This window comes from Manacus candei, unplaced genomic scaffold (genome assembly GCF_025592945.1).
Source record: "Manacus candei isolate 608988 ecotype Guabito, Panama unplaced genomic scaffold, ASM2559294v1 h1tg000049l, whole genome shotgun sequence".
NCBI classification, from domain to species: domain Eukaryota; kingdom Metazoa; phylum Chordata; class Aves; order Passeriformes; family Pipridae; genus Manacus; species Manacus candei.
In genome coordinates, this window is record NW_026138097.1 from 16923954 (window position 1) to 16942421 (window position 18468).

The 18468-nt window shown below is 34.9% G+C and overlaps 1 protein-coding gene across 5 annotated transcripts in view; it reads right to left on the bottom strand.

Annotated features, from left to right (window-relative positions):
* The window catches only part of PRPF4B (pre-mRNA processing factor 4B), a 24970-nt gene continuing 6502 nt past the window's right edge, over positions 1 to 18468 (bottom strand). The window contains exons 3-18 of one of the 5 annotated variants that reach the window (XR_007906539.1): positions 16818 to 16991; positions 16394 to 16549; positions 15580 to 15661; positions 13931 to 14141; positions 11564 to 11637; positions 10142 to 10232; positions 9617 to 9764; positions 8237 to 8374; positions 6929 to 7082; positions 5903 to 6017; positions 5280 to 5431; positions 4720 to 4806; positions 3264 to 4036; positions 2705 to 2750; positions 2094 to 2180; positions 1 to 1272 (exon numbers count right to left, since the gene is read on the bottom strand). Coding sequence is in view for 1 of the 5 variants with exons in the window: in XM_051799065.1 (XP_051655025.1) it covers positions 3833 to 4036; positions 4720 to 4806; positions 5280 to 5431; positions 5903 to 6017; positions 6929 to 7082; positions 8237 to 8374; positions 9617 to 9764; positions 10142 to 10232; positions 11564 to 11637; positions 13931 to 14141; positions 15580 to 15661; positions 16394 to 16549; positions 16818 to 16991 (1786 nt within the window). In the remaining 4 variants the exon portion in view is untranslated. Of the gene's footprint in view, positions 1273 to 2093; positions 2181 to 2498; positions 4037 to 4719; positions 4807 to 5279; positions 5432 to 5902; positions 6018 to 6928; positions 7083 to 8236; positions 8375 to 9616; positions 9765 to 10141; positions 10233 to 11563; positions 11638 to 13930; positions 14142 to 15579; positions 15662 to 16393; positions 16550 to 16817; positions 16992 to 18468 lie in introns of those variants that run through there. The other 4 variants (XR_007906540.1, XR_007906541.1, XR_007906542.1 and 1 more) reach the window with 4 other exon arrangements.

Consider the following 18468-nt stretch of genomic DNA (forward strand, 5'->3'; position numbering starts at 1 on the left):
CAAGTTTCAAGCACAGTTTATTAATTTCAAGCAATTGCCACTTCCCAACATCCTCCACCCGCATTACAACTTTACACAGACTGTAGAAGATCCCTCTATCTCCAGCAGTATCACAGACTGGTCTGCCTTCTGTGTGGGGGTCAATATACACATAAAGGTTCTTCAGAGGTTTAATGCCACTTACCCTATGTACGGAGATAAAGTATTATTAAAAAGGTTTTAAAGGAATCATTATCTTCTACTAGAAACTTTTAAATGGTAATTAATTCTTAAACTATAGTAGTATACACCAAGGTAATAAAAACACATTCTAATTCCACAGGGCTGGAATCTTGTTTTTTCTGAATGCTTGGCAAACTGAGTATGTGAAATGTGAAGCTCCTTGTCACCATGAGGGAGAAGGAAACAGAAATCAGCACAGTAGCTTCAGCCAAACTTTCTGTACAGAGGACCTCTGGTGAAGATACGAATTATATCTTTGTGTACAGGAGGAAAAGATTAAGTTATCCTCCCTCTTAGATCAGCTGAGAAATAATTCACTCTGTAGCACAGCTGTTCTGCTTGCACCCAGCCACAACCATGAGAATTCAGCTGACTGCAGTGGCAGCTGCAGCTACTCTACTCTCCTCAGAGACCTCAGGCTACTGGGACAGGTATTGCCCAAAACTGGAGGTGTTCCTTAAGAGTGTCACAAAGTCCTCAATTCCAGAGATTTTTGAAGCCAGAGCTAAAGATTTTCTCTTGTTGCCAACAAGAAGCATCAGCTGCAGAGGAACTGAAATCCACTTGTTTTGAATAACCTCTGCCAGCTAGTCTCTGTATCAACAACTAAGTTTGACAGAATTAAAATATATAATGAACCTACTGAAGTCAAAGAAAAAAAGCACAAAATCTGCTTAAATATTTACTTAACGCACACATTTTAACCAAATATAATGGCTGATTTTTTCCTAAGTGTCATAGACTTTGTTCGATCATCCTATCATTTTAAGAAAACTACATTTAAAGGGTAATGTTTATTTACCTACTTTTAATCACAGTAAAAAGAAATATCTCCAACCAGAAATGAAACAATCTATGTAACAAATTTTAATACAGGAAGTATGTTTCAGCAATTATCAGTACTGCAGCAGTGTTAATCAATTCTAAACTGAAATGCTGGAAACTAAAAGTTTAAGACAGAACTAGATGAAGAGTATTTTTCATATCTTTTATAGGACAGAAACCTTTGTTCATGTCTTCTGGTAGCCATCATCTTCTTTTGAGCTGCACCTACAACACAAAGAACAAGTAAACGAGCAACTTTATGCTTCTCCAGAATAGCTTATAACAGTTCTGTAGGCATTAAGGGGCATCTTTTCTACTGCTTTGTTTCTGTATCACCAACTCATTTCATTGTTTCATATCCCTATTTTAAGAATAAAGTACAAAGCAACAGAAAGACTATGCTATTACTAATCTGTGCAAAAGTGCCCTCAGAAGTGCTGCCTATGTTGTAAAAGTGCAAGTTATACTTTCTGTATTTAACTACCAAGCAACTAGTGTTTCACTAAATGTGAAAGCTAACTTTTTTCATTTCCTGTATGAAAAAGATACCTTAATATGTGGAAATAAGGAGAGATTGTTTTTTATTAGGAATTTTACAAAATAAATTGAGAAGAGACAGGTTAAAGGTTCCAAATAGGCATACAAAACCACCCATCTCATGCTTGTTTTCGTAGTTAGTTCATTACATCTCCTCGGTGGGGTATTCCCCACCAGCAGAATGACCTGCTTTGTGGCATTTTTCCATTCTTGAGTGCACTAAGAGTGCATGATTGTTGCCATTATGTACCTAGATGGATACAAAAATCCTTCTTAGTTCAAAGTATTATAAAGTATGTGAAACCAGTGGGGTTTTCACAGCTTGTTAGAATATATTAATAAAAAATGAAAAGATGAACTTCTTAACATCATCAAAGAGAACATTAAAACAGCAGTATGGACCTGAAAAGTTTGATTCTGTTTTCCTCACCCTGTATAATCAACTCAACTGTCTCAAGCTTTTTTAACTCGTTGCTAAATGTTTATCTACACATGCTGTCAGAAATAACCTTGTTAGGAAGGTGAAGTTGGTGTCTCAGCAAATCAGACCCATGGAGTAGGCGTTGAGTGGCCTGTGACTCGCTTTCCTTTTTTCTCTTTCAGCACCATCAAAAGGAAAAGTGAGAAAAACAGCACAAACATTAGTTAAAGCCTGAATTTAATCCCACGTCCTACAGGAATAATTTCATTACAATGAAAGCAGACAGACAGTATCTGTAGGGTTTTTTGGCTTTGCTTTTGTTTAAGCATTGATAATTATATATCCAATTAACATAGCCTATAGCTCTCCCAAAGATCATAACATTTAATAATTCCTTTAATTAAATGATTAATAGGAAATGCAGGAGTGGGTCTTACGATTTACCTGATTTACCATCACTGAAGACAGATTCTTTTAAAAATGGCTACAAATGCCTTGTTCACAAAAGACTTTATTATCTAATGATGCATACTGAAAACATACAGAAATCTGCATGGTCCACTTTACATGCAGCAGAACAATCTTCACTTTACAATAAGTAAGTGTCAACTGTTTTATGCAAGAGACAACACTTTAAAGTCACATTTCTTAAAGAAAAGCTTCATTTACAAAAGAAATAAAAGGTAAAGAAGCAATTACCGCTTTTAAAAAGCAGCTGCTTTGTTCAAGAGTGGAAGGTTTATGCCTGTATTGAAAGACAACATGATCACAAATAATGAAAACAATGAACAAATGAAACACTTTTAGCATAAAGCAGTACACTTTCAAAATGACATACAAATAGTTAAAAATTTCTTTATGTTGTCTATCTATCCTTTAGATATAAGGTCTTTCAAATGAGATCCCAACATATGTAATTACTAAATGAAAACTCTTCTGTAAGTATTGGTTCTATGTCATAGTGAACTGTATTTAACAAAATGTATACAAAGTCTATAGCAAGTTGATTAAAAAAATTAAAGTAATAAGAAACAGTACACTGAAGGCGCTCTATCCATCAAGTGCGCTCTCTCCAAGTTTTATATGTGATGAACAGAACAGAAGTTGTAACTATGCCACGGTTGCAATGCCAGAAAATAAAACAAGATCATTTATCAAACATGCAGGGAATTCTGCCACAATGCTATTGTCTCTCATTTGTCAGTTGTTCCAGTAAAATAACAGCTTAAACACCGGTGATGTTGATGGGTTAGCTTACCTTCAGTGTACTGAAAGTTGTACACAACCTGCTTTAAAAGAGGAGACCATCCCTGCGGGCAGGCTCAAGAAGGAACAGACCCCCTTCGGCACTGACTACACCAAGGGCATGCTGCTGTGGCCTGCACACACACACCTAGGAAAATGTGAATATAAATAGCATTTATGCTGGCCATTTTTTAAAGACAAAAATGAAGCCAAGTCTGCTTAAAACAAATCAACCACCCAGTATTACTGCTCTCTTTTTTTTCTTTTTTTTTTTTTTTATAACAGACGCTTTTTTCTTTTTATAATATATACGAACTGCAACCATATACATTAGCATTGTACTTTTGTGCAGTCTTGGCAATTAAAACAGTTCTACAGTGAAAATTTTCACATAAGACACAAAACAGAATTACTCTAACATTTCTAAAAGAAATATCAGCCTTGATGTTAATTCAAATGTATCATTTCTTCCTCAACTTTGCAGGGGAAATATTTATGTTTATATACATTAATAACTGCTGTGAAATTTCTTCAGTCTTTGTGTCTTAATTACTCAAACCCTTTGAAACTTCTTCATCTGGTTTAGATTTTTTCCTGGATGAAGGCATGCTGTAGAGCCTGGTTGATGCTAATCCGTTTAGCTGGGTCTAGCATTAGAATCTGGTCCAACAAGTCCTTTAGCTGGTGTACTTTTTTACGCTGGTCTTCAGGGAGTCGTTGGCACCCAATCAAGTCTGCTAATAGGTCCTTGGTTGGATTAATGGTGCTCATAACAGTAACTTTCTCCTACGAACACAAAAATGGCAACCTTGTAGAACAGAAATAATGCACGAATCCCCATCCATCCCTTTTACAGAGCTTCAGCAGCAGCTTTTCTGCAGGCTTGTCTCGTATCTGAGCAGCAACACCCTTCCACCGTACAGCCTCACAAACCATCGTGTGGGCAGAGAAAAGAGCAGAAAGAACTTGGTCGGGGGTGGGCCACCAACAGCAGGTGCATACATGAACCTAACATCTCAGCTGAGAACAGAGGAGAAACTTTCCAGATACGGAAAGTTTCCATATCTGACCACTAATTCTGTGATTCTTGTTAAATATAATATGTTACAATGATACCAAAATTAATAGTGACCTCATACAACATAAGCACATCATACTGATGCTGGACATTCTTCTATAAAATGAAGGCACAATTTTCTTTATTAGTAATTTAAGAATAGATTATGTGGAGATACCCTGTACATCTACCAGATTAAACCTAGATTTCTCTTAATTGTTCTTACATGGTAGGAAAAAAATATCTTTTGGCATTTTGTAACTATATAATCTGTCCGTACTGCTGCAAAAGGACATATTATTAGTTTACGAAGTTTTTTTTTTAATTAAGATGTCAGGGCGTGTTTGAAAGACTGTAATAGTAGGAAAGCTTGAAAAAAAGTAATGAGTTAATCAACGCATTGAGGACTTACCCTTTCTGTCACTTTATCTACTTCTATATACATAAAGTTGAGATTTTGATCAAAGTGTTGATCTTTGAACACACCTTTTCGAATCATCTGGAAAATGAGGAAGAGGCAAGAGTTTCAGGCAAGTTCTCTGTGTCTTACGTATTTCGCAATTAGCATCCATGTCTACTAACTTATCACAACATGAATAATTAAATACTAATGAAAAATATATCAAAAGGACAGGAAAAAATCTCAAGATTGAGTAAAAAAACCACAGTTAAAACCAGTTGAAAAAGGACAGTATCTTCCATCGACTTACGTATTTTTTTCAGGTCAGTGCTTAGAAGGTTTCTGCTTTCACTTTATATTTAGTCTATGAAAAAGAAGCTATATACTTACACTTTATAAGATTTTAAATCAATATCAATTACACAGTCAGAGCAACATCTGATATTTACTTACTGTTAAGAGAAGATGTACATGATAAAAAACAGAATTCCAGGAGAAAAAAGAATGTATGTTCTACTGTTCATTGCAGCAGTTTCAGATATTAATTAAAATAATGCACTTATTTTTCTTACCTTGTTTGGCATCTTTCCTTTGAGATCCATGGCAAGTTTCAACATATGATTATTGGTTTTGCCAGGAAACAGTATTTTTCCTGTATAAAGCTCATATAATGTGCAGCCTACAGACCACATATCTATACCATAGTCATACATTTTTCCTATAACTGAAACAGAGCAATACCAGTTAATTCCACAATGGCAGCCATACAATATCACAAAAGCAGACAGATGAAAAAAATTATGATTTCTAAACTACATTGGTGCTGCTCCTCTTAGGAATAGAAAGTTACAATAAAAGCATGCAAAATTTTAAAGTATCCCTATTTTAGAAAGGGATACTTTACCTACCACCAAACTAATCAGCAAAAAACCAAGAAGTCAGAACAATAACTACAAATTAAAACAAATTAAAACTATAACCCATCAGAATGACATCTCCCCATCCTCACTGAGCTGACCACCACCACACATGAAAAGTCATACAAGTGCTTTCAAACTCTGAATTTCTGACTACCATCATATTTCCAGAGTCATGTTTTGCTAAGACCTGAGGGTAAATTCAAGTTGAATTCTCATCTGCTAGTACTGGTATGTCTTGCTATGTGATGCATGTAGAGAATCCAAAGAGTACTTACTGATTTCTGGAGCTCGATAAAATCTACTAACTAGATAGGGTGTGATGTCATTATCTGCAACATGTGAAGCTGATCCAAAATCACAAAGCTTTAGTATTGTTTTAGACTCATTCACCTGAAAATTAAACATAAATATCTATTAGCACTATTTGTGGACAGAATTGACAACAGCACTGTGAAAGTGATAATATATTTAAGTCAGAGGTAAGACAAATATTCAGCCTTTAAATTGGAAGTTTCCTTCCTGTCTGTGTTGTAATAAAACTGTAAAACTTTCTCAAACTGAAAGTGACAGTTAATGCCTTCAGGTCCTACAAAATACAAAAAAAAAAAAAAGGTCAGTTTCAGGTACTTTTTCCTGATCAAAATATCCTTGGTGGACCCAAATTTCATTCCAGATACTGAAATTTGATCAGTTTAGACTTGAAACTCCAGTATCCAGAGTACCACTCATAAAACAGCATATTATTCAAATATTTCATGCTTGCATAGTAAATTTTAATGCTGTGATGGTAGTACGAAGACATTCTAGATAAATCTGAGTTTGTCACAGGGATGACCTCCAAGAAAACCAAAGGAAATCTCTTGGATTTCTCTGATGTAGCTCTCATGCCCTAAGACAAAAGAGGAATTAAGGACCTTTCCCTGTTATCTCACATAAACAAAATCTCCATCCAGACTCAAATAACCTACTTCCATTTTACACAAAGGAAGAACATTTTTCAACTATCAATGGAAAACTTCCAAGTATTTCTCCTAAGAAAAGACACTGTCTTACTTTGGAAAATCTGTTTTCTATAAAGATACAAGTGGATTCACGTTCATTTGAAAAAGATTTTATTTAGATGTTTTATTATATTTCCTACTTACTATTTATATCACAATATCATTTTATATCGAAGTATAAACCTGAAATATTTTCAGTAATTTTTGACTTCACCTAAATTAACCGAATGATATAAATTTCAAATATGTCATTGTACACCATATACCGTGCAAAATAAACTTCAATTATTTCTTCCTTACCAAAATATTATCTGGTTTAATATCTGCATGTAGGATATTGCATCTTTTAAGAAGTTTTAAAGCCAGGAACAACTGCTGGCTGTAGGAACGCACTGCTTTAATATGGAGTCCAACATCTTTCCCATACTTCTTCAACACCTCTCGTAAATTCATACTGTTAAGAGAAAGGGAGAATGAAAGAATGGAAAGGATCTTAACAAAAAAAAACACAGCAGCCTCCTAAACTGTAAGACAAACTTGAACAAACCAGTTAGCTTTAAGTATCTTTTGAGAAAAGCAGCGTTCCACTTAACATACTCCTGTTAGCTACAGCAATGAAACAAAAAGGCTGGTCAAGATCTATCCCATACTGTATATACACTGGACTTACTTAGTTCAGAGCACATTTTTATTCAATTTTAGTTTGAGAGGATTGATTTGCACATGAACAGCATTTTCTTAACAACTGTAAAGCCTTTTTACTCATTTTCTTCAGAAATAAATGAAAAAGAAAGCATGCGAAAGTTGAAGAGAATTTTTGGCGACTTAAACAGCAGATAAAAAGACCATAATTCCAGGACAAAAGCATAATTGTATGTAAATAATGTACAAGTGTGTGTTATAAAGAGATAGTGCAGCATAAAAATATTAATTTGTTATATGGCTTATTAATGGAAATACCATAGTAATTTTATAAAATTTGCATTGTTTCACCATATAACTTATCTTCATCCCAAATATGGCAAAAATTAAAATATGACACACACAGAAAACATAGGATATGAACAACAAGCAGGAATGGAGACTAAGACAATTAGCATATCTGTATCTATCATGAAACTGTCTACAATTAATGTGTTAAAAGAGTTTAATTACTTAAACAGAAAGTGAATATGAAAAGAAACCACTGTAACGATTTTCTTCCTCAGACTGTTTACATATATATACATATATACACATTCTTTACAGAATATACAGCTTTTGCTAAACCTGCTCTGGGTTTAATACAAACCCTTAAAACAAAGAATTATGAAAACTAATAAACTTAAAGAGCAGTACTGGTGAGAGGAACCACCTTTAATACATTATTTTGTTTCAAATATTTTCCAGGCAGAAAGCTTACATCGATGCTTAAAGGAAATCAGAAGTAGCTCAGTAGTCTGTGGATTTGTGCCTCCAGATAATTTTTTTTGTTGTTTGAAAGTTCCATGCATTCTTGAATCTTGGCAATAGAACAAAGTATCAAAACAATAGCCAAAACTGGAAAGGTAAAGAACACTCAGTACTACTTTACCTTTTACAGAGAACCCCAAACATTTGTCATCTTACCTGAGCGGCTCAAATACCAGACAGAGATGTTGTTTGTGGTAGAAATGCCTGAACAACCGTAGACAATGAAACTTGTCATCAGGATCAGCATCATTGAGTTTCTTTAAAAATTCCAGTTCTTTTAGGCCAGTTTTTTGCCTGAAAACGGAGGAATGTGATTACAAAACAAAATCAGATAAATTCCAATAGTTTTTTAAATCTAGATATTCACTTGTGTGGTTATAATTATCCAGGAATGAAAAGTGTCTTGTCATTACTTAATGTACCACATATTAAAAAAACCAAAATCACAACAGGGGTTTGGTGTCAGTGTCTACATACTGGCTAAGTTTATTTAATTCTGATCTTCACTGTGCCTTGTAGCCTTCTTATCCCTTCCTCCTCACTCCCAGTTGCATGCAAAGCTAAAACTGGATTTCCTCTTGTAATATGACACTGAAATTTCAAATAGCACTCACCTGAGAAGTTTATTTTTTTTTTAAAATACTTAACCACATTATTAAAAGAAGATTTAAGCTGAATTGATTATAGATTCAATTACACACCCAAGCTTATTACCTATACAACATACCAAACTAAAAAAGCTTATCACTCCCCTTTAGTTTTTAAAACTTTTCTAGATACTTATTCACATAACTAAAAATAATCCAGTTATACAAAAAGTAAGACAATTCTCAAAACTTCCAAGGCAAAACGCACAGAAAAGATTTTCTTTAAAGTTGTCTGTAGCAGAAGAGGACATAATAAATGACTGCAGAAATACTGCAGCAGATACTGAAAATGAATATTGAAGACAAGTCCTCAAATAACATAGTTTAATAGATCATATTTGTTAATGTTCATTCTGAAAGTCCTCATTTTTTTTTTATTTCAACAGTGAGTCTCATCCCTTTTTATGTATCTTATATACATGCAAACATATAGAAAAGATACAAAAATAATTAATGTATGGAGGTCGTTTTGTAAATTGCAGATGATTGACAGGGATTCAACCCACAGCCTGCCACGTACAATTTGGTCCATCAAAAAAAACAGTTTCTTTACAGTCCAGGACTCCCATCTCAAAAAATTTAAGTCTGGGCAGGCCTCATAATTAACTGTAACCTTGTTCCTTGCCATGGCTATTCCCTGCAGTTTTGCAAATGAGAAAGTGCCTGATGAAAATGCAAGTACCCTTCTTCCTGCGATAGCTGTAAAGAAGAGTGGATACATAGTCCTCAAGCGCTTCCCATTATCTGGCTCAAACTAGCAGAAAAGGCAGGAATCACAGCTGTAATCTGTTACTTCACTTGAAACAAAGGGAGATTCAAATCACATCATGAAAAAAAACTTCCAACTCTCACACATGCTTTATTATTATCGAACAAAGCCATTACTTACATAAGTTCGTTGTTCCTGATGATTTTAACCGCTACTTCTTGGTTTGCTCTCGCCATGTCCCTGGCTCGCACTACGTTACTGAAGACTCCCTGACCAGTGTAACCATAGACATTGTAACGTTTATCTAGAACTTCACCTATATTAACACCTGAAGGATAAAATCAGGCAATTTCAAATTATGAGTGATACATGTAACGGAATGTTTCATGAAAACTTTCATGAAAAATAAACCATTCTCTATAATTACAAAAAACAGGGTAAATGGCAAAATCCTTTAATTTTATGGTGTACAGTCATCTAGCTTTGTGGAAATTATGGGGAACAAACGGCTATTCTGTAAATCTGGAGTCCTTTGGTAACTCAGGTTAAAATCTGCATGCTCATTTCATCCATTACATTACACGATTGGAGAGTGCTCTGTGGTATACCTACATTAGAATAACATTTCAGTACTTTTCCATGAGGATTTTCTCCATTCAGCACTCTCATCCTATCTGTCCCTACTGATCAACAAATACCACTTACGGTAATAGCCTTCTGCATCAGTCCAGTTATCCCTGAGATTGGGGTTTTCTTTGAAGTCTTTTCCAAACCCAGCAGCCCTTAGACGAGCACTCTGAAATAAAAAGAAAAGTAACAGCTTTGCTTGTGTGCTCTGTATTTTTTCTTGATGTTTACTTACCAAAGCCCTTTTCCCCCTACTGAAACACTGTTCCTCTCCACAATACAAACACATTTATCTTGTAGGAGGGAGAAACAACTTAACATAAAAAGCTATTTACATACCAGTATCTAAAGTCTGATGCAAGGAAAGAGGATGAGATCAACCAACAGAAGTATTATTAAACATAAACGGGTAAAGTTTCAATTAATACCCACAAGATATTTTTTACAAGTCACATTAGGATGCACATTTTGGACCATCTAAGTAAGACTTCTTATTTACAGTATGTTTATAATAAAAAATGTAGCAATTTGCAAGGAAAATATAACTCTTTGAGCCTTGAATTTTGGTTCATTCAATGGCACTTGTTTCACACTATTATACATAAAACTATAACATTACTACAACTGCTGCTGACATCTCTTAACAGACTTGGCAATATTTTATCACAAATTCCAAACTGTGAGTTGCAAAGAATACCTTCAATTGAACAACGGTTTCTGGAAGGGGGAACTGCTTACTTACAAGCCATATAAATCCCCACTTGTAACTTCTGAATTTTTAAAAATACACCCTCACACACACATTTGTTATAATTCGTTATATTGGCCATAAACCAAAATTAACTGGAAAATTTTTTAAGTTAAGAAGAAAGTTCCTGTCTCGACTTATTTCTTAGTGTTGTCAACCAGCAACAATGCAAGAGGATTTATAGAAAATGGCACATAAAGTCTCAAACTAGTCACTGGACTGCCAACATTTCCAGGTCACTTCAGCACATGTAGAGAAAAGCTGATGGAATAGTGCAAAAGTAAAACCAGGAAATATATCTTTCCATCCAAAAAAACCTCACCAAACAAACCACCAGATTACTCCAACATAGCATCATTAGACAATTAAAATATCTTATGCATTTTTTTAGTTAATCACACATGAACCGCTGAAAACAGAACAGTGCAACATGGTAACATTAACAAAAAGCTTAACTTATAAATAGGTTCATGTTTTTGCCCTATGCCATTATAGGTCCTATTCAAACAGCAGGTGAATTCCCCAATTGCTTCCTCTGGTAAAACTCACACTAATTTCAGCGGGTTTTATTTCAATGAAATACTAATTAAGAACCACTTTGTCCAACTTGGCTGATAAAAAGATTCAGAACCTACAATCCATTTAGCTGCACATGCTTTTACAAATCAAAGTTCCCACAGCACTCAAGCGACAGTGACTAACAAAAATCAAGCAGAAAGAGATTGTACATTTAATCTCCAAGAATTACCTACATCAAAGTATGCAGCGAACATATCATCTGATTCTGTGAACATATCAGGAGCTAGCAGTTTCTTCTGAGATGAACCTTAAAATGAAATTTAGATTACTCAACATGAAAAAGCTGTTGAATGATAACTTTGTTGCCAGTATAATTTGACACTTGGTATTTTTACAACATAGACTAAGATCGGCATGTTGGCAAACAGGAAGCTCTATTAATGTTTCTAGCAAATACCATTTCACATATTTCACATTCTAGAATATAAAACTCAGACTAGTTCTTTAAAACATTCAAAAATTTTACTTCTGTGAAAAAACTATGTGTAATAGCTTTCCAGTATTTCACACAGCAGAAAGGAAAAAAGCTAAATATGTACATGATCCCTACAAATAATAACTATATATATATATATATATATATATATAAACAAGTATAAAATGATTGTGCATATATGTAAAAAAAACAGTCATGTTTTCAATATACAACTTCAGGCTTTTCTGCTAATCACATGGTATTTTGGTAAAAACCAAAGTTGTAAAGCCCAGACGTTGCTTCTTTGGAAAATGTTTTCTCCAACCCTGCCAAAAAGGACCTGGTGTGTAGCTTTTTGCCAAATACAATGTTTACTACTGTGTTAAAGGGAAACATTTTTAATGTGGGCAAGATTATCCCTTTCTCACCTTTTAATCATCTTTAAATCCCACAGACATTTTACTTGGTTGATAAGATAAAAGCAAAGAAATATAAATTAAGTACATAGTAGCAAAAGCAAGCAAACTTCAAACTGTTTCATAACACACATTATGGCAGCAGCCCTTCCTGAACATGGCAAATCACAGACACTCCCTTCAGGGTACTAAGCAATGGAGAAAAATAAATGGTTAAGCTCAGAGGCTTCAGGGTCTCGTGATGCATGTAACCAACCACTTCCACACAAAACAACTAGACTGAAATCTGACAGCATCAAAAAATCAGCCATCATGCTGATACTGCTGTTTCAAGATATAGACCCATCACCTGACACTTGTGGGGAGACAGGTTACACCACTGTTCTGAGCTACAGACCCTTCCAGAAACTTCCTCAAATTTTCTTTTTAGTTCCCATTACTCACACTTGCATTGGGCTACAATGAGTTTCTTAGCAACTTATTACTCTGGCCCTGTAAAAAGTCAGGATAGAAAAAGAATGGTTTTTGCAAAGAAAGATACTTCACTGCTTTCAGTTGTTGTTACAGCCACCTCTGACCCAGGATCCCACCACTAAATGAAAGATTCCAAGACTTGAGTGTAACTGATGTGTTTTTAGAAACCTTTTTCATGTGTCTATGTGGAAAATGTCTATGTAGTTAAGGGTTATATTTTCATATGCTTTAGTACACACAATTAGAGAGCAGTACATGCTTAGACAAAACTCAAAAAATTTATTGTCCGTTACACATAAGAAGACTAAGTCTAAAGTTGTGGTATGCAAATAAAGTGCATAGGACAGTTCTTTTCACAACTGTTGTAGGAGAACAATCTGAAAACACACTCCTCAAGGGAACACCAGGACAAACTACAGAGCAGTACAGCAGTCCCAAAGAGACACAGCTTCATTAATTGGAAGAGAAGCATCCAGTAGAAGACAGTGTATTTAGCCCCCAAAGATATGTGTGGTGCATGACATGAAATACAACCCACTATCCAACTATTTCCCTCTGAGGGGCTGGGCAGGTTCCACAGCCCTTGTTAAACAGTGCTCTTGCAACTAAACTGTAAAGAGAAACTGCAGTAGTTTAAACTGTCTCATGTATGACCACACAGCAGCTACACACCTTTGACTACTTGGAAGATGTACAGTAATCCACTTTCAAAAGACAAAAAAAGCAGCAGATTTTCAATATTACACTGTGCACTCGGAGATGCTCCATTTTCCCTTTGCTGCTGCTGGCAAAAGGCAAGTTTTATATCAAGATTTATTTTATTTTAATATTGCTGTACAATTGATTATATGAAGGGAAGCATAATTTCCAGCTCACCCAAAATAAAGACTAGGCTACATTAAGCTTCTAAGAAAACAACGTGCATGAGTGAAAAAAAAAATTTGGAAGGGTGATTCTTAACTATAAAGACAGACATTGCTATTTGCTCTTCCAAAGGCATAGCACAAATTGTGTTAAGAGTTATTAGAAATATAGAGAACAAGTTCTACTCATATTATCCTTCCTAATGAGGAAGCTTTATTTTAATCTTTTATCTTTAGTACCATAATATTTGTGAAAACTTTCATAAATTCCATCCAAAATGTCAACCTACTTCCAAGTCTGGAAGTATGTAAAGAAACTAAGCAAACGCCTGAGCTTTCATAAATTGCATTAGACAGATTTCAGAATCTTACCGTTGTTCTGTTCAACTGTCATGAGGTTGTGCTTGGCTTTTACTGATGCTTCAAACGTGTCCACGTTTTCCCGTTCGTACTCCTTAACATCAGCAGCTACTCTTTCTAGTATGTCGTCAGGAGAATTCGAGCGACTACGTGTACTACTTTGAGGACTGCTTGGTTCAGATGGTACAGATATATTACTGTCTTCTGTCTGGCCCTTGTATTTCTAAAAATAAGTTTAATTTTTAATGTCTCCATCACAGCTTATCACAATTTAAGCATTTTCATACCCACCCTTTCAACGGCTTGTGCTAAACCTTAACCTTTGCCTTCAGAATCACCTACATCTCTAAAGACAAGACTATTTGCAGAATGGGATACAACTTTTGAAAATTGACTTTTTTCACAATGCACCACAGCCCAGACCATAAGACTGAAAAATTCATGGGTGTCTTTAGGACTTCACATTTCTATAAAAAGCGATTATTATTGAAAATCAACTACAACAAACTGTCAGCAGCAACAGACTTATTACTAAGCCATTCAGGTACACAAACGTTGAAACAGCCTCAGAGGAAAAATTAATTATGTCTTGCATTCTAGAACCTTTCCCATTTTTATTAGTGTTACGATAGAGAAAAGCAGTTTTTTATTTGAATTGGAAATCCTATTTATTCATTCAGTCATGTTGAAAAATTTCAGAAGCATTAAAAAAATTCAAACATCTTTACAATTTTTTTAGCCTTAAGTACTACAAAATTATACAAACTTCACTTCCTATCCCAAAAGCTAAAAATCAAGTTGAATAAACGCTGATACCACTCAGTTATCAAAGTCAAACTATTCAATAATACAAGCAGAGGTTTTCATTTAGGGAATGCAGCTCTGGAATTTTCTTCCTGCATACACCAACATCAGGTGTAACTGGCCTTTAATAAGAATTTATATGGTTTTTCTCAGTCATAGTTTTGAAGGATTTTACAGTGGGTTTTGCATAAAGCTCAAATCATGAGCATATTTTTAGTGCTACTTAAAATAAGCAGTACACTAAAACCAGTGGTTTTGTACATCATTAAATAAATATGCTACAGCATTTTGCTTGCTATGTTCTAATTGCGTGCCAAATTCCACCTTTGAAAAGAGATACCTGACTTGTGCTCTACAATTTCATTCCCTTTGGTCACAGCTCCCTGTCAGGGGTCTCAATCACGTATTACATCTGTGATTACTGATACATATTCTACCTTAAGGGAGGAACCCACGCCAGTGGCTTTATGAAACTTTGGAAACTGAGAAGGACAACTTCTACTTGAAAAAAACCAATATATAACTTAGAGCTACACTGACATTATTATATCAATGATGTAGCTACGAAGAAACTCTACAAATGAAAATAATGTAAGAATATTTTTAGCATGTCGTCCTAAGACTGTCAGAGATGTTTAAGTGAAGCAAAGAATGACTCACAGAAGAATCACTTCAGTCTTAAAAGCAATGCTGTTTCAATAGAAGTGTAAAGTTTAACAGAGACTAACATTACAATTAATTAATTGGAAAAATACAGAGACAGTAATTACTATTGTAAGGTAGCCATAGGCAAAGAACCTTACTTTATCCCAACATTCTACACTACAAACATAAAATTAGTGTCTGTAACCATATACCTGAACAATTGCTTGTCGCTGTAATCTCCTTTGTCTTATCTCTGCTTCTTCATCCTCTTCTTCCAAATCAAAGTCTTCAAGACTAGGAAAACATGATTATTTTTTATATAACCTCATAAACAGAAGATTATCTACTGAATGTTACCAAACGCAGTTCTTTGGTGTAGAAAGCACAGAAGATATTGAACAATATTGTTCAACTGACTCAGAAAGCTACTGTGTATTGAATCCCAGTGTGTATATTTACATTTCCTTACAGAGAAGATTTCTCTCTTAGATTTATCTCATTGGGACATTCTGTAGATCATTTTTAATTGCAAATAATTAACAGCAGCCTTTTAAAAGAAAACAAAAAACCAAAAAATCTTGTTCATTTTCACTGCAGCATCCTTAATAATTTGATTAAGAATGCATAGTCTTGCACAATTGAATAAGTAGATATTTAGCAAAAATAAACAAAATTTGCAGATAGCAACGAATCCTTTCAGCTATTACAGTTTTTCCTTGAGCAGTAAGCTTTAGTAATCACACCAAAAGTTTTCACAAGATACTGATCAAGCTGAATTAACGAACCTAGTGATATATCATCCTCTCAGGTCTGCCCACTAGCCAAGGTCTTGATATTTTTCGCATATTCCAAAGTTTTTCAGAACATCTCAACAGTAATTTGACAAGATCACAAGTACTAAAACATGATTAAGGTATTAGGTAACAACTCAAAAACTACACCATGAAGATAAGTATTAGTTCATTTTCAGTATCAGTGGAATTATAGCTTTTAAATAATCAATGCAAGTTAGAAATTAATTCTTACTTTTCATCTGATGAAGACTCCTGTTCAGCTTTCATACCCTCAGAAAGACTACCTTTAAATTTGTCTTCTTTAACTTTGCTTCTGCTCCTACGTCTATGGCCACCACGTGACCTGGACCTCCTTCGAAGGCGAGATCTACTTCTTCGGCCTCTATCCCTGTTGATAGTAAGAAGGATTTAGATCTTGGGGTTTTTGGTTTGTTTTTCTGAAGAAAAGAAGGAAAATCTATTCATAAAACATAAAGGTACGTAATGACTCCAAGTAATAAAACAATTCAATTCATGGAGAATAAAATGAATTCAACTATGTTAACACATATAAACATGGACAAAAAACCCCCATAGTCTTTACAGACAAGACAGCAGTCCTTACACTTCTAGCAATACTTTCCAAAATACACTTGAAAATACAGGGCTGTGTTTACCTTCTCCGAGGAGATCTACTCCGCCTCCTTGGAGATCGGCTGCGTCGAAGGGGTGTGCGAGATCTCCGTCTAATGGGGGACCGAGACCTTCTTCTGGATGGGGACCACCTGCTGGGCGGGCTAACATCTTTGGATCTTTCACGTCTTGACAAAATATCATCTCTGGTCCGCGTTCTTAAAACAGAGGAAGAGAGTGGTAGTAAAAATCAGGAGCAAGCTGAAAACAACAAAAAAATCACAGTTCCCTCTAAATACTCACTTGAAAAAGTCTTACTGCAGGTGAGGGACCACCAGATGGGCTTCTGAGAGAGAGATGGACAAGTATGCCATAAAGGTGGCTGCCCTTCCTGTGTGTCTCTCCCCACCCTGGGAAGTATGTGCCCACACATCGGACTAGTTCAGGACAAGTATGGAAACAGCTTGCTAATTACTACCATGCAACTAAGAGAGGTTTTAAAACAAAGCTTGTTTTTTAGGACTTACATGAATAGTGGCCTGTTTTCATGTTTATCAGAAACAGTATTTAAACAATACATAAAACCCAAAACCTTATTATTGAGAATTATTTCAGCATCTTTACAACATAGTATTGAAATTTATGCTTAGGATCATGCTACTTCACCGTAGTGACATTGATTTCTATTTCAATTGGGGCACTAGAGCTGCATGGCTTCAACATTTCACATATTCTAATACAGCAGATGAAAACTAGAATTCTTAATTAACATGTAAACTAACCCTTCTCAAATTAAAAAAATAATTCAAGCTTGATTCTATATACTACTCAAAATTTGTTCATTCTTGTGAATTCACAATTATTCAAGAAAAAAAATCCTTGATGGGACAACAACATTAAAAAGCTTAACTGCGAGACAGCAAGACTTCAATCAAAAACCGGAATGAATATAAGTTAAAAGTGTTTAAGAACTATTCTAATGAGACAGTATCAGAAATTCTTGGAAAATAGGTCCACACTATTTCAAAGAAAATGCTGCTACTCTATTTAATTTTTTTCCCCCACTCCTTATTTTTCGATTTTTTTTAATCAAATTGGAACAACTTATTACAGATGCCATATCTCATCAATGAACAAAATATCTTGGGTCTGAAAGATTAACTGCACTCAATCTGTAATTTTGTTTGTTTGTTTTGAGACAGCTGGATCAGCTTCAGTTACCTTAGCTATATATAATGATCAGGCATACAGAACTGATGCAAAATAGTAAACACTGGGGCAGAAGGAAAATTTACACATATGCAGAGTATTGGCAGTTTCTACGAAAAATTACTGTACTCAAATGTTTGAATAGGCCGATACCTTTAGCCCAATTAATTTGTATTATGTTCTTGTGAACAATATTACACGAAAAGTCACAGGATGAACTGAGTTCCAGGCTTCCTGGCTAATGAAGTGGTTGTACTGCCAAAACCCAATCAAAATATGTTACAAAAAATAAACCAGTTCAGGCATCACAGGGATGAGATAAAAAGTAGAAGCTGATTAAGAATTCATAGTAACATCATATAATAAATAACTTCAGTCAAAGACCTGAGAAGTGTCGTACATGATTAGAACACTGGAAACAAACTTAAATTACTGGGATTTTTTTGTCAAAACTCTTCATGAAAGCTCCTGAAATTCTCTGGCAGT